Source organism: Eumetopias jubatus, unplaced genomic scaffold (genome assembly GCF_037043125.1).
Source record: "Eumetopias jubatus isolate StellerSeaLion01/CBP00866 unplaced genomic scaffold, mEumJub1_p1.0 scaffold_11, whole genome shotgun sequence".
In the NCBI taxonomy this organism is placed as follows: domain Eukaryota; kingdom Metazoa; phylum Chordata; class Mammalia; order Carnivora; family Otariidae; genus Eumetopias; species Eumetopias jubatus.
The window spans coordinates 53,007,639-53,024,834 of record NW_028274817.1 but is presented as its reverse complement, the minus strand read 5'-3'; the positions used below and the strand labels follow the sequence as shown (position 1 = coordinate 53,024,834).

Below are 17,196 nucleotides of genomic sequence, written 5' to 3'. Positions count from 1 at the left end.
ACAAAAAGTTAAACCCAGTTATCACATGACCCTGCAATTCTACTCCTCGGTATTTGCCCCAAAGAAATGAAAACACATCCACATGAATGTTCATAGTAGCATTATTCATAATAGCCAAAAAGTGGAAACAACCTAAATATCATCAGTGGGCAAATACATAAACAAAATGGTATGAAATATTATTTGACCATGTAAAGGAGTGAAGTATTGATACATACTACAATATGGATGAACACTGGAAATATTATGCTAAGTAAAATGAGTCAATCATAAAAGGCCACATTTTATATGATGCCATTTATATAAAACTTATAGAATAGGCAAATCTATAGAGACGGATAGTAGTAGATTAGTGGTTGCCTAGGACTGGAGGAAGGAGGAGCTGTGGGAAATAAGGAGTGATTACTAATGGGTATAGAATTTCTTTATATGGTGATGAAAATGTTGATTGTAGTGGTAGTTGTACAACTCTAAATATACCAAAACCCATTGAATTGTATACCCTAAAAGTAAATTATAATGTTTGTGAATTGTATTTCAATAAACCTGCTATTTTCAAAACAATAAAAAAGCAGATAATTTATTTTGAGGGTTGGAGAAGGGAGAAATGAGAAATGTTCTTGATGTTTTTCTCTGTGATCTTGTGGAGAGGAATGAGGGACAGTAGACAGGAGAAATGCTGGGTTCCTTTTACTTCACTATTATTTAAAATAGAATGTTATAGACTCATTTGAAGGATTTAGCAACAACAGAAAACATATCTTGTCGATTACTAACAAGAGAACTTGAAATCTTAAAGTGAAGAATGTTAAAAAGGTATAAATAATATTCAACATTAAAATTTACTCTATTTTGATGTCTATACTGGGGATGTTTGAAATTTTTCACACATTGTCTTTCACCGTGGGTGCTGCTATTTTTTTTTAAAGATTTTATTTATTTATTTGACAGAGAGACAGCAAGAGAGGGAGCACAAGCAAGGGGAATGGGAGAGGGAGAAGCAGGCTTCCCGCGGAGCAGGGAGCCCAATGCGGGGCTCCATCCCAGGACCCCGGGATCATGACTTGAACTGAAGGCAGACGCTCAACGACTGAGCCACCCAGGCATCCCAAGGGTGCTGCTGTCAATGTATTTTTTATCTCTATGAAAATAGTAATCTCTGTTGGATATCATTTTCTCAGCTGGGATTTTTAGAACTAGGTTAATTGGCAAATTTATCTTACCCAATTTAAAATTAAAAATAATCCTCCTGAGACTTCCAATTCATCTTTACAGATTACAGTACACTTAACTATGCAACAACAACAACAAAAAGTAATAGAAAAGAAGTAGCAAAGCCAAAACTGACTTAATCATCTGTCCAGGAAGTCAAAAGCAAGCAAATATGTGAAAAGAGAAGGGGGAGTCAAAGTAGACAAAGCTAGAGAGAAAGTAGAACACCAGAAAAAAGTGAAAGACAAGCTGAAGCAAAGAGAAAGAGAGAAGGACAGGCAGTTGAAAAGATGGTTCAGGACCTGCAGTTAAAAATTATTTTGTTGGTTCACAGAAGGAAACCCACATATTCCACACATATATGAATAATCCAGACTGAGAAATGTGCAATTATAATTGTTTTATCCAGAACACAGTGACTAGACCAGTTGTGGCAACTGTGGAATATCTCTTGAAGGAACTGAGTTTTTCAACTTTCTCATTGGGAAAATAATAAGCCTTTGACAAGAAGAGAGGTAGATACTCCTTTTTTTTTAATACCCCCCCAACAATGGGAACTCTAGTCACCTGTAAAGAAAGGTGTCAAGGGGACTCTCCAAGTGGGAAATAAGTTAACACAACATATATGGCATCAGGAAGGACTGAAATTAAGGGATCCCTGTGCAGGGGCATAGATGATGGATCTCTGATAGCTAGTTTTTAAAATTTCCTTTTTCTATCTGATAATTTCCTTCTCCTATTCCCAAGTCATCAGTAAAATTTTGTTAAGCAATAAGAGTCAGATATTAGCTGTGTTTTAGGGGTTTACTTTTTGGTGTGATGTGTTAATTTTTAGTGTAATGTGTATTTGGGTAAGTAGCAGCAACATAGAGAAGTGGTTGTGAGACAGCACAGTATGACCAGTGGAAAAGTCTGAAGCAATGCCCTAAGAAAGCACTAATAAGTGACAAGCAGACACACTTTTGGAACATATAACCAAGCATTCTTTAGTTTTCTCAGAAATACTTGGAAAAGGAAACTAGGCAGAGTCTACTGAAATTACTTGAGGGAATGAAGGCTGAGGTTAGGTTATTTGGGTATTAAAGGGAAAAGTAAACATTGAAGGTCAAAGAGGTTAGAAAAACCTCGGTTTTATAGTAATTGTTAATTATCCAAAAAATTGAAAGGGAAAGCATCATGGTTTTGTGAACTTTCCATTACTACCTGCTGTGTGACCTTGGATAGTAATTAGATACAATGAGCCCAAGATTTCTTATCTAAGAAATGAGAAAGTAGATAATCTTTAACATTCTGCTGGTGTCAACATTATTGGATTTCGTGTTTGGTCTTAAGGAGACCACTGTGAAGGGTCATACACTGTGTGAATGATTTTAATACATTATTTTAAAAATTAGTCTCCAATACTGTGTAGCTCAAATATGTGCCTATATAGCACCTTCATAACTCTTTACGTTTCCTGACTCTACAGTTCCACATAATTGCCTATAATTCTAACATATTCCTGTTTCTCCCACTTTTTCTGATCACAACAGTTAAGTTCTGGTCATTATATAAAATTTAGAATCCCAAAAATCATGACTATAAATTACCTAAAACCTTATTACATAAAGATAACTAGTATCAACATTTTTGTGTACTATATATAATTTACATATATATGCATATCTTTCCATATTTTTGAGACAATTTTCATTAAGCAATTTATCTTAGCTATCTTTCAAGATCAGTATAGATCTACATTATTACCTTAAATACCTTTATATTATTCAACTATAGGAATAAACAATAACTTATAAATTGAATGCCCTCTTTTTGGATATTTAACTTGTTTCTGACATTTCAGTATTATAAGTAACACTGAAATGAACATTCTTATACTTGGTTTTGCGATTATTTTCAAATTAAGATAAATTCCTTGAAGATTTGCTGGGTCAAGGAGTAGGCACATTTTTCAGGTTTTTATTAAGTACTGCCAAATAATATTCCAGAAAATTTGTACTAACTTTTTGCTTGCACATGTGACATGGGAATTTTCCTCACGTTATGGAACAATGGTGGGAAGTTTTAAATTTAAATTTTATCAACAAAACAGGTAAACAGCAGTATCTCCTTGTTATTTTAATTGTCATCTTTTCTATTAGTAGTGCACGTGAGATTTTTCATATTCATTAGCCAAAAGGCTGATATACATATAAAATATTTTCTGAATTGCCTATTTATCCTTTTTGTTTTTAAAGATTTTATTTATTTATTTGACAGAGAGGGAGAGAGGGAACAACAAGCAGGGGGAGTGGGAGAGGGAGAAGCAGGCTTTCTGCTGAGCAGGGAGCCCGATGTGGGGCTAGATCCCAGGGTCCTGGGATCATGACCTGAGCCAAAGGCAGACGCTTAACGACTGAGCCACCCAGGCGCCCCCCCCATTTATCTCTTTTACAAGTTGTTTTTTCCTCAGTCTGTTCATTTATCTTATATATATTGTTTTATAAGTGGTGTTAGTATGGTTTTAAATTGAGAATATCAAGACAGATCCTAAAATTAGATGAGGAATGTCACCCAGTATTTTCTCTTCTACCTTTCCTTAGACACAAACAAAGCAGGTTGCTGGATAGAGAAGACAGGCCAACTAAAGGATCTTAAACATCAACAAACTCTGGTATTTTTTTTAAATATCACATAATACATTTTTGGTGGAAGGAGATTTGTTAATCTACCCTAACAAAACTTTGACTCAACTGCACTTTACACAAACATTTTTTATTTACTAAAAATATTAAGAAAATATAGAGGTTTAAGCCATATTTTATATCAAAAAAGTTTCTGCATAAAATAAAACAACTAAATATTCTCTTTTCACATATAAATATTACCATTTGTGATCTCTTGCTTCCTCATGAAAATATCTTAAAATGAAAATCAAACTACTGAGATAATACTTCTTCGAACATGTAGTTTAAGACATAGCATTTGCTTTGTTGGGTCTTGTAAAGTTTTTTTTCACTATTATACTTGTGAGAATATTTAATAACACAAGCTAAACAAACCTAAATACATTTGAGAAGACCTAACTTATTTCTAAAACCGTTGTCTAGAAAATCAACCATGGATTTTGTCACTTAGGAATTCTTGTTTTAGTATAGATTCAATTGCAAAAAGCCAGGATTCATTTTCCTAAAGCCTCATCATCTATACAGATTTTTAAAAATAGCTAGATTCTTTGTCTAACCCATCAGCCTAATTAAATACAGATGCAGGCTTGGCATAAAAGAATTTCAAACAACTAATTGGCAACCTTCTGACATGGTAAATAGGCTGTGAAAATCCAATTCTTCCAATATTTAAAAGTATATTACATTTGTTGAACTGTTTTCCTTGCACCCTGAACCCAGCCAAAAATAACAACAAAAAAAAAATTTTAAGTGACTCATTTGTCCTGGTGCTTTTCCTTGTTTTGTTTTTCAATCGAAAAACTGAAGAACTCTATTAAAACTTTAATTCTACTTAAATAATTGTAAGTAATGCATCTTATACCCATAATCCTTTTTTATGGGGATTTAAAGAGACTTTTTTCCTTAAAGCAAGACAGGCTGGTATGAGTTAATATCAATTTCAGCAGATCTAACATCATGATATTTTACCTGAATTTGTAATTAGTGGTTATAATTAAAGGAAAGTATTACATGAAATATTTTTACTTTCCTCAAATTTCATTTTTATGGGGTGTGGTGCAAATTTCTTAAGTAGATGCCATCCAACATGCTGTTCATTGCCTTTCACTTCTCACCTCTTGTATTCTCTTTTTGCAAGCAATTCTTAAAAATAAACTTCCTGACCAAAGGAACATTTTTAGAGACCAAGGCAAAACTGGAAGAGGTTGTATAGAAAGGATTCCACCTGGAAATAGTTTATAAATCCCTATTTTACATAGAAATGGGCAACTGGGATCTGGAAATGATCCAGTTGTATTCAACATTACTAAAGAAAGAGTTTATGTCATAGACTGCTAAGGAAACACATTGGGTAGAGTAGTGGCTTTAAAGAAATGGATAAAAATTCAAAATGATCGGGCGCCTGGGTGGCTCAGTTGGTTAAGCGACTGCCTTCGGCTCAGGTCATGATCCTGGAGTCCCAGGATCGAGTCCCGCATCGGGCTCCCTGCTCGGCGGGGGGTCGGCTTCTCCCTCTGACCCTCTTCCGTCTCGTGCTCTCTATCTCTCATTCTCTCTCTTTCTCAAATAAATAAATAAAAAAATTCAAAATGATCTTGAAAGACTGAAGATACAGTAATGATGCAGGCAGGTACATGTTTACCAGGAACTGATTTAGGGAGGAAAAATCCAAGAAAGAACAGGAACAGTTACATGAAATCCATGAAAGATGATTTTTTTCCTTGAAGATGGACACACCTGGATGAGTGAATACTGATTGTAAAATATATATATATATATATATATATACATATATATGTAAAATATATATATGTAAAATATATATATATATGTAAAATATATATATATATATATTTACCTGAGAGAGAGAGAGAGAGAGCAGGAACAGAGGGAGGGGCAGAGGGAGAAGCAGGCTCCCAGCTGAGCAGAGAGTCTGATTGCAGGACTCAATCCCAGGACCCGGGGACCATGACCTGAGCTGAAGGCAGATAGACACTCAACTGACTGAGCCACCCAGGCATCCCTGATTGTAAAATATTTAATATCATGATATTTTACCTGGAATTCCAACTAAAACTCACTTATCCTAATTACAGCAATAACAATAATAATTATCATTTGAATGGTTACTGCATGCCAATCAGTATGCTAAGTATTTGATAAAGAATATCTCATGTAAGCCTTACAATAGTTCTATGAAGTAGGAAGATAAGAGTCCCATTTTATAGATATGAAAAACAAAGAGTAGACGGGTTAAGCAACTCACATAAGGTCACAGAACCAATAAGTGACAAAAGTGGGAGTCAAAACCAGGCCTATTTACTGACTTCAAATCCCTGCTTTCATCTTCTACAGTGCCCAAATCCTATAAATGTCCCTTTAGGTTCTGCTCAAGGATGCTGAGGAGTAAATTACTTTTCAGCTTCTTTTGCTTCTTACATCTACTGACTTAAAAGGCTCTTTATTGCTGCTGACTACAGGAAAACAGACAGGGAATAAGTATATAAGAAGTTGGAAAGGTGAAAGAAATCTTTAATAGTAATAAATCATCCTGCATTTATTAAAATATAAATTTACTAAGCCAGTTCTTATCATACCCCTGAATATGATGGATACTACCCAGGGCCTAAACCCCACCCAGTGGTCTAATTAAGCTATAAACCTTGACAAAGTTACTAAGACATGAGCTGTAAGTGGATTCAGGGGCACTACTGTTAGATAAGACAAAATTATTAGTTTTCCTCTATAGATGGACAACACCTTTGCCTCCAGGTTGTACTTATTTTTTTCTCTGCTGCCTCCCTTGAACCCTTGTCTAGTCCTGAGAATGGACGAGGAAGGTGCATTTCTAGGTGGTATAGAATGGTAGAGAGTGGTATAGTAGAGCAGTTAAGAACATGGATTCAAGCCTGACAGCCAAGTTGAAAGCCTGGCTCTGTCACTTATCATTTGTGTGAGCTTGGACAAGTTACTTAACCTCTCTGTACCTTAGTTTCTCCATTTGTTAAATAGAGATAATAATTATACTTATTTAAGACTATAGCAAGAATTACATAAATAATAATTTATATATTCCTGGTGCATAGTAAGCATCACATAAGCATTTTCTATTGATACTATTAAACTTTCAAATTTTATAAAGAAAGACCTTGTAATTCCTTCTTTTATCCCTATGGGAGGTTCTGGGCACTGGCAGTCCTGTCTGCTTTTCACCCTGTTTTATTCTCCTATAGCATAGTCACAGATCAGTTGTTAACACACTGGAATACTATTCAGCAATAAAAAGAACAACCTATTGATAAAGGTACAACTTGGATGGATGTTAAAGTTATTTTGCTTAGTGAAAACAGGTCAGTCTCAAAAAGTTACATACTGTATAATTCCATTTACATAACCATCTGTATAACTTTTTCATTTCAATACTGAAAACAAATTATTGGTTGCCAGACATTAGGGACAAGAGGGAAGACATTAGTATGAGGGAGTTAATTTGTGATAATGAAACAGTTCTGAATCTTGATTGCAGTGGTAGTTCCATGAATCTGTATATGTGGTAAAACTACACAGAACTACACACGCACACACACACACACACACGCACACGTGCACGCACACACACACACATCCATGCACACACATACAGGAATGCATGTAAAATGTGACAAAATCTGAATGAGGTCTGTAGATCGTACGTGTTAATTTGCTAGTTTGGGTATGGTATTACAGATAGTCATGTAAGGTGTTACCATTTGGGACAGCTGGGTATAGGGTGCTCAGGACCTTTCTGTACTATATTTGCATCTTTCTATGAGTTCTTTGGGTCAAAAGAGTTTTTTTTAACAGAATAATTTTTTTTGAATGTCAAGGGATGTTTTTACCAATAAATGAAGAGGGGCTAATTTGCATATTTAGCCAAAGCCAAATTCACCAAACTGGTATTTCAGGAACACTATTCAATTAGGAGAGTTAACAGCTTTGCTGTAGAAAAGGTTTTCTGAGGTCAATACATTTAGAGAACATTATATAACGCTCCTCTTGGAGATTCTTCTCTACATTGTTCTGTGGGTCTCAATCCTGCATGTGCAACAGAATCATCTGAATAAAAAATAAAGGCAGAAATAATTTTCAAATAAAAAATAAGCCACAATCACAAGTGACACACATTGGAAAGACTATCTTTCAGGTTCAGTGAAATTTTAACCAAAAAAAAAAAAAATTCAGGACTATGAGCCTTGCTTTCACAGGTCTCCGACAATGTGCAGATTCCCTTAAGTGTTCAAGCCCTGAATTTAGGCCTGTGGCAGATAGTGAAAGCAGCAAAAAATGACCCTTTTTGGAAACAGCTCCATAACACAGAATAAAAGGGGAACTGAAGTAAAGAAGAAAAGTATACCAGAGTATCATCTTTATTTTCTGGAGATTGCTTCAATATAAGAAATAAAAGCAACAAGTAACTACAGATGCTGGCCAGTCAGTTGAGCAGAAATTACTACATCACAACAGAACACCTTTAACTCAAGACATTTCACTGAGTCATGCTGACCTACTGTTCATCCCAAAGCTGTTAATGGAGAGAACAACATAAATTGAGAGAAAAGGCCCCAGGCAGAATATATAGCAATTTAGAGAGAGAATGATATGAGACAAACCTGAATTGAAGCTACTGAGATGCTCAAGCTCATTTCTTCCTACCTCTTCACACATCACACTTCAGGAAACATTTGCCCCCATTCAAAGCTGAAAGAAATGGACAATACCAAAGCATAGATGATTTAAAAATAAGAAGCAAAACAGCATCAGCAAAAGGCAGACTAAGGAAGAAGAAACTAAAGAACAGTTCTGAATATTTTTGAAAAGCCTATTTTTTTTTTATAAAGAACCATTTTTTTTTTAAAGATTTTATTTATTTATTTGAGAGAGAGAGAATGAGAGATAGAGAGCACGAGAGGGAAGAGGGTCAGAGGGAGAAGCAGACTCCCTGCCGAGCAGGGAGCCCGATGCGGGACTCGATCCCGGGACTCCAGGACCATGACCTGAGCCGAAGGCAGTCGCTTAACCAACTGAGCCACCCAGGCGCCCGAAAAGCCTATTTTAACAGGTAAACTTTAAAATTCTACTGAAGGATATAAGAAAGACTTGATTAAATGGAAAGACTTACCTTGTCATTGGATAAAAAGACTGAATAATATGCAATTCTTGATTCTCTGTAAATTTATCTATAAATTCAAACAAACTCCAATCAAAATATCCATAGGCTTTGGGGAGGGAACCTGAAAAAAAAAGCAACACTGCAGCTCATCTGGAAAAATTAATAGGTGAAAATATCCAGAAAAATCTTAAAAACAAGTTTTTTAAGGAACTTTTCTTACCAGATAATAAAGTGTATATAGAGATTTGTTTGAAAAGATTTATACTGGCACAAGAATAACTATTTTGAACAGAACAGAGCAGTAGTATGCCCAAACACATGAGGTAATGGATTATATAATAAAGGTGGCAATTCATTACATTGGATATTTAATATTCAATAAATGGTACTGAAACAACTGGTGAATTGTGTTGAGAGAAAAAAAAGTGGTACAGCTATCTTAATCTTTACATTAAAATTATTCCAGAAGGATTAGAGCATTAATTGAAATTATAAGAGTACTGTAAGAAAACATGAGCAATTAAAAAAATGATCTTGATGTGGAAAGGTCTTTCTAAGCCAAATACCCAAAATCTATAATGGGGGGGGAAAGGATAAATGTGACTGTATTAACATTAAAACTCTTCTGCAGGGAAAAAAATGAACAAAATCACAAGAGAAAATGTTTCAACATATGCAACATTTTTCCTTAATTCAAAGACAGTGTTTACAATTACTAATCAATTAGAAAAAGATGCTCCTAACCTAAATGCCCTTGATAAGAAGCTGATGCAATAAATTATGGCATATTCATTTCATATATGTTAAAACAAAATATATTAAATGAAAAGTGATCGTGATAGTACTTATATTAATAAAGCTATAGACATTTTCATGTAAAGTGTGGTAATCTTTGGGGTGCCTGGGTGGCTCAGTCCTTAAGCATCTGCCTTTGGCTCAGGTCATGAGCCCAGAGTCCTGGGATCTAGCCCCACATCGGGCTCTCCGCTCAGCCGGAAGCCTGCATCTCCCTCTCCCACTCCCCCTGCTTGTGTTCCCTCTCTTGCTGTCTCTCTCTCTGTCAAATAAATAAATAAAATCTTTAAAAAAAAGTGTGATTATATTGAAGGCATAATGTTTAAAATAATTTTTATGCTTTTCAGTATATTTTCCAAAATTTCTATAATGAACATTTTTCATAATCAGAGGATGTAATAAAACAGTGATAAAGTGACAACTTTCAGTGAAGCATAGAAGGAAAATATACTCCACCACTTTAGCTTACATAACTCATGATACAGGTGAATAAAACACTTGAAAACACTAACTTTTATCAGCACTACAACAGAAAAACAACTTCATTATGTTTATTTTTTTCTTTATAAATCTATGTGTGATACAAAAATTTTTAAAAAAGGTAATCTAGGAGACTTGATATTAATGTGTTCTTGAAAATTCTTAACTCTATGCTACTTTATTCAAGTGATAAAATTTTGTAAGATACCATATCACAACAAATCACATTTTTACAGCACAATAATGAAGGCACACCTGGCGCAAGTTGACTTAAACTCTTCTACTTCTGAGCTGGAGGCAAACACACACTTGGATTGGCTCTCTCTAAGTGTGCTTTTTTTTCCCTCCAAGTAAATATTAGCTTCAGCAAAGAGTTCTAATAATTTTCCCACTCTCTAAAAGCTATACCACAAAATAAAAATCATAAGGACTAAACTACATAGCAGTAAGCAGAGATGCTCTAGAGAATTTGTTATGTTCTGCATATTTTGAAGAAAAGTATACTTCTAAATGCTATGCATTTAAATACTTAAATATTTCATTTTAATTTAAAAATATACTCTGTGAAAACCACAAAACAACATTTGAAGTAATCCATAAGTGTGTTGAAATTATTACACTGCCCGTTGTCCTAATTAATACATGTGCTAGTGGGCACAAACACCTACCTACCTACCTCATCAAGTGAGTTTATACTTTTTATTCAAGGGCCTGCAATTCCTTTTTAAATTTGGCTTCTATCTTATCACATGGTCCTTGAAGTTTTTTGAGGGCAGGAGCACCAGTTTTGCTAGACTCAGACATAATGGGTAATTTGCATCATTTGACTATCTGTACTTTCACTTTGTCCACTTGGATAGAGAGTTTCTTCCATTACCTCTTCGGCAGTCCCTACAGCAGTTTAGTCAGGAAGAGAAGGAGGGGAGGAGGGAGGGGGGAGGGGGAGGAGGAGTCCTCCTTGGTCCAGTTGGGAGCAGAAAAGGAGGTAGCTTGCCTCAGCCTTGAAACCCAGCAAAAGGAAAACAGCGCACCAGAAAGAAGTCGGGGAAGACTGAATAAAAGCTCTTCTCCAACCTCTGTCCCCTGCTCATGAGTTTCAAGCCCAGTCAGCTCCTCCTTCTGGCATTAGTCATTGGCTGGGTAAGTATGATAGACAAACCTGCAGGCCAGCGAAGGTGCAAGCTCAAAGGTTTCTCAGCTCTAGCCACTTTCACTAGCCACTTTCTGTGTGGTAGAATCACCCACCACAGACAGCTTGCATTTCCGGAATTCTAGCCTTACTGATGGAAAAATCTTTGGCACCTACCCTGCCCTCCCTTTCCCCTACCCTCCCACAAGTGCCCTAAACAAAAAAGGTAAAAATACCAATAAGCTGCTTTTCCACTTCCCTTTACACCCACCCAGCTTGAATTAACCTTTAGATTTGAGCCAAGAAGTTGTGATAAAATCTAATCAAGAGACAGACTGGGAGAAAATACACCAATCTACCAACAGGTTATCTTCCTGTAGCGTGCTTCTGAATGATTTTTATATTCTGCGTTTCTGCTTCTGTTTTGCAAATATTCTGAGATGCATTCCTTTAATATTGGAAAATACAGAGTGGGAAGGGGCTGAATACTTCAGTAAGTGTTCTAAGATGTGATAAGCGTTTTGCATTCCAGGTAGAAGTTTTAAGGGCTCTGCTGTGTTGTCTGGCAAGCACAGTATATGTCCAATTTGGGAACTTCTGCAGCAGTGATCCAGGTACACCACATTTATTATAGTCTTCACTTTGGCCCTGGTATATAAGTAAATTTGCTCCCATACCCTTTCTTGATGGATGCAAATATCTCAGAAATAAAACAAAGGCACTCTAAAAATTGCAGTGGTGTTGCTAAAAGCAATAATTTGCTTCCTGATTTTGTATAAATCCTAACAACTTAAATATCTAAACATACATGATTGGTTAAATATAGTGTCATGGATTGTAATATTTTTACATTTATAGATAGGGGGCTGGGCTATTGTTAAACAGGGATAAAAGCAAGATATTAAACTATATGATGGGATTTGGAAAGATTATTAGGTAATTTTATGCCTAGAGACCCAGAAATCCCCAAATCCTCCTGCCACAGCTCTTTCCTTCAGGTTTTAAAGGAAAATATATGTGGATGGGGAAACAGCAAATGTGAAATAAAATACTACTTTATTATTTGTTGTGCTTGTGCCTTTGTGCCCTGTGCAAAACTCTCTGGTAAATTGAGTTTTAAGGGGCCTCCTCCTCTTCACACCAATTTCAACCCAAAAATCTCAGGATCTCATTACCCTGTAACCAGCTGCATGGTGCTGAAGAAGTGAAAGTAGTTGCCACCTATTAAAAAAAAATGCCACATCTGGGGGTTTGATCTCCTCCCAAATCAGGTGGAGGGTGGGCCTGGGTCACTTACTCTTCCTAGGTCATTTACCCATCCTACTCTTGGAAGTGAAAGCAACAGTTTATATAGATGTCCTTTCTGGGTGAGGCACTCCTTCCCTCTTCCCCCTTCTGCCCCATTCCCACTCCCTCCCATCCCTTCCACTCCCCACCCTTCTTCCTTTCCCCTCCTGCCCTTTCCCTTCCTTCCCTATTCTCCTTTCCCTTCCCCGCTCCCTCCCACCCACTCTCCTTCTCACCCTCCTCCTTTCCCTATTCCTTCTCCTTTTCCCTCCCTCTCTCTACTCCCCTTCTCCTCTCCCTTAGCCTTGCTCCCCTGTTCCATTTCTCTCCAATCACTTGAATGTGTATCCTCCAAAGAGCTAAGATCTGGGAAACATATCAGAATGTTAATAATAGTTATGTATTCTTTTTTTTTAAATTTCCCTTTTCCTCAGTGTTTTCTACTTTTTTCTAGAAGACCCACATTTTTTATAATTAGGAAAAATGTTAGATTTTTATAGCATGATACACTTTATTTGACATTTATTTTAGGATGCAATAGAACAACATGAAAAGAATATCAAGTGATATAAAGTGATCATCTCAGTGAAAGACAAAATAGAACATATTACAAAGAAAATGTGGTTAGTTTACAATTACACAGTATAAGATGAGGAAACTTTTAAAAAATACTGTCATAGTAACACTTCAGTGGTAAATGATAACTGCATTATTCTTAATTTATAGACCACTATGTCACATAAATAAGCTCAGTCATATCGTATATGGTCTTGATGGACATTCTTAAATTTATGCTGATCTTTTTTCAAGCAATCAAATTTCACTGTATAGCTGTTCTAGTTAATGTAAGTACTGTATTTCTATAGCAAAGTAATGAAGGCACAGTTAGTGCAAGCAGATTTAAACGTTTAGTTTTCTGGGCTGGAAGAGAAAAACCACTTGTGTTGGTATTTCAGGAACTTTTTTTCAAGCAAACATTTGTCTCAATTGACAATTATGACAGTTTTCACAGCTACATTCTAATAGGGACATGACAAAGGACTTCACAAAACTCAAAACTCTATAGCACCAAATGAGCATGCTTTAGATAACAGACAGCATTTACATATTTTGAAGAATATTACACTACAACAGGCTACTTAGACACTGTAAGACAATTTTTTAGACTACCAAGAAAATATGAAAACACAAGACTAAGGAATGCTAGTGTTGAGGTTATAGAGCAGCCCCCCCCATCTCGTCTGAGGCTCTATAAACCTGCTTCACTCCTGGAGTTTTGAGATGCTTGAAAATTCCTTCAGGCAGCCTCTTTTTTATTTTCAATATTTCCTGTTTCCATAATCTTTACCATCATCATAGGTACCTTTGACTTCTCCTGTATAGTAATAGATTGATTTCAGGATGACATTATCATGTAAAATTTGACCAATTTCAAAGTCCTCATCCAGGATAGCATCTTCTCGTGGTTCCAGCTTTCCAATCTTGGGAATCTCAGGAGGGCTAAAGAAATTGAAGAATGATGCATTAGGAACCACTCTTGGCTGAATTTCAACTTCTCCAGTAGCAGTTGTGCGACTCTGGGTGGTTGTCAGAGTAACATCCTTTCCTCTTCTCCAATCTATCTTACAGCCTTTGCAATCTTGGATTTCCCATCCCCAAGAGAAGAAGGGATCATTGTGATCTGGTTTTGACTTTATTATATATGTCTTGGTCAGCATCTCATTTCTGAAGTATGGATTGGGTAGAAAATAAAATTCAAACGTGTAGCTTATAGGCTGACCAGGTTTTGAGAACTTTAGGCTAATATCTGACAAGAACTTCAAAATGGGGGCATCATACTTCTGAATCATGGGCCCGAGCTTGTCAACATTCTTTAAAACAGTCAGCCAGTAGTCAGGAATGCCTTTAGGATCTTCTTTTTTAGGCTTTCCCTTCCGAGCTCTTTTAAGATTCGCTCTTTCTTTAGGCCTGACCTCAGGAATTCTTTTAGGAGCCTCTATTACAGCAGCCTTTGCCTTAGCCTCTGCTGCTTTAGGCTGTTCTTTATCTTCTGCCTTTGCCTGGGGGACTACTTTAGGCTCTTCTTTGATTTCAGGCTTTACCCCGAGAAAATCTTTAGACTCTGCGTTTTCCTCAGCCTTTGCCCCAGGAATTTCTTTTCGAACCTCGTTTTCTTCAGCCTTTACTTCAGGTTTTTCTTTAAGGTCATCGTCTTCTCCCTCACCCTCTAAGGCAGGCATTTCATTAGGACTGTCTTCCTGCACCTCCTCATCACTGCTGAACACCTCATCCTCTGAATTCCATTCATATTCTTCTTCTGCAGGTTCATATTCTGCATTGATTATTTGAAATCGCCGATCGTACAGAGGCTTATTGAGTTCGGCATATTTTCTTTCGAGATCGTGAATTGCCTTTAAAAATAGGATGTCTACCTTGTCACATTCATCTTGAATATTTCTAAGCGCCTGCACACGATTTCTAACTGCTTGAGGCAGCCGATCCACGAAACTTTTACCCAACGGAGCCCGCCGTGCTCTTCGCGAAGGCCCAGATACCCTCTTCTTTCTATATAAGCGGCTGCGGCTACTGCTGCTGCTGCTGCAACTAGTGCTGCTGCTAGAGCTACTGCTGTCAGATTCTTCCCCAGAATCACTAGACGAGCTAGCCATCTTCTCTTCAGCAACCCCTTGGGCGGCAGGTTCCGAGACCATGTTAAGATCCGCTTCTGCCATTTTGCAACCCTGCAAACCTCTTAATGTGGTGACTACCAGTGAGACCGCGCGCTCGGAGATGGGCAGAAAATGACTCACGGATGCTTGGGTAGCGGCGGAGGCCCGGGCTGAGGAGGTTGCAGCAGCGGCGAAGGTAGCAGTAGCGTAGGGCGGGGCGGGGCTGGGCTGGGCTGGGCTGGGCTGCCGTGACCGCGCAGAGGTGGGAGCCGCAATAGAGGCCTGGGCGAGAGTGGCGGTGGCAGAGCCTCTCACCGTAGCCGCGGCAGACCGAGGCGTGTCGCAGCCCTAATGGCGCAGTCTAAGACCCCAAGATCTCTTCAGGGTTTAGATCGCAAGCCCCCACCCCTTGCAGTCAGAACTGCCGTTAATTTAGTTCCCAGTGTGCCCTTAGCTCGCGCCTCATTTGCTGGGCGAGCTTGATTGACAAGCTCTAAGCCTAATGAAATAACAAACGCACCCGCCGCCCTCCAGGCTCCGCCCACCTTCCCAGATGCTCCTTGGTAGCTGAGGCACACACCCTTGGAAGACGTTTATTTCCCCTCAGAATTCTATCTTTATAGTTATATAACTCAAAAACAAGCTTAGATATGAGGTAAAAATACTAGCCATGGTTCCTAACAAGGGAAGAGGGGTATCTTTCTCCCATCATCTCATCCTGAATTCCCGTTTGGTTTGTCAGGAGCCTCTTGACAAAAACCTGTTTTTTAAAAAATTGGATGAAAATGCTCCAAATGGCATCATTGGGTAGTGTGATTATGGATGATTTTTTTAAAAATCTCTTTATCTAGATATTCTTGGGCGTGTATTTTTACACTGGAGGAAAAAGGGGAGTCGTTTATTGGCAAACGGGGAAGGGGCTAGAAAGCAGGCATAATGCGTCCACGTATCAGTTTTAATAAGTACTATCTGTGGTGTTTGGCAAGCCTGGTTTATATCCATCTACAAGGGTTGTGAACCCATGTTGCCGTGAGTCAGTTACACCATTTTTACTATATTTCTCTTTTTAAACTGGCATATAATATACCCCGACCTTGCTGCTGCCTTGCCACTAGCTGTTCTCAATGCTTGCAACAACCTTGTAGATGAAATACAAGGGAATTCAAACGTTAGGTAGTATTATTTAAAAGCAAACGGTTTGCTCCATACTTTTGTGCAGCAGTTTTCAATTCCATGAACAGCAGAATGGGAGGGGGAATTTGTGCTGATGAAAAGTGCACCCTCTGTCAGGGTATACTTTACAATGTCATCTGCCACCAATTTCCTTCTAATATTCCAGCCACATTGAAGTATGATTTACAAATCCAGTAATACGTGAATAAACTTTTGTAAAATGAAGTTTAAAAACAGGTATCTGTTATTTTTATTTACAGGATTCATTTCTGCTACAGAACACCTCCCTTGGTACAACCCAAAAGACCAGTGTTTACTTTTCATTAAAGGTAAGGAACATATTTAGCCCATTTTTATGAATGACAAGAATTACCTATCTGTATTTGTATAAAAATTCACAGGATATATATTACAGTCTTTTAAAGACTTAGTTGGAAGATACCTTGATATTTCTGCAGAAGCAAAAAAACCCAAAGAGGTGATTTGATATACTAATGTAGAAAATAACCTAACTAATCACATTCAGTGTCTAAACCTGCTCATAGAATACAAGTAGTAAATTAAAATATAAAACATGATGAATTATCACTTCAAATGAGGAGAAATATTAGATTAATCTCTGTTACCTTTTTATTA

General features: G+C 37.2%; 1 protein-coding gene across 1 annotated transcript; it reads right to left on the bottom strand.

Moving 5' to 3' along the window:
• Window positions 1–13,397: 13,397 nt before the first annotated feature.
• Window positions 13,398–15,529, bottom strand: NAP1L3 (nucleosome assembly protein 1 like 3). The gene has a single exon (XM_028101492.1). The coding sequence runs from the start codon at window positions 15,448–15,450 to the stop codon at window positions 14,038–14,040; it is 1,413 nt and encodes a 470-aa protein (XP_027957293.1). The 5' UTR covers window positions 15,451–15,529; the 3' UTR covers window positions 13,398–14,037.
• Between the last annotated feature and the right edge of the window lie 1,667 nt (window positions 15,530–17,196).

What these genes read in the sequence shown, in the direction of transcription:
- NAP1L3 (XM_028101492.1), bottom strand. Translation starts at nt 15,450, where the DNA reads ATGGCAGAAGCGGATCTTAACATGGTCTCGGAACCTGCCGCCCAAGGG.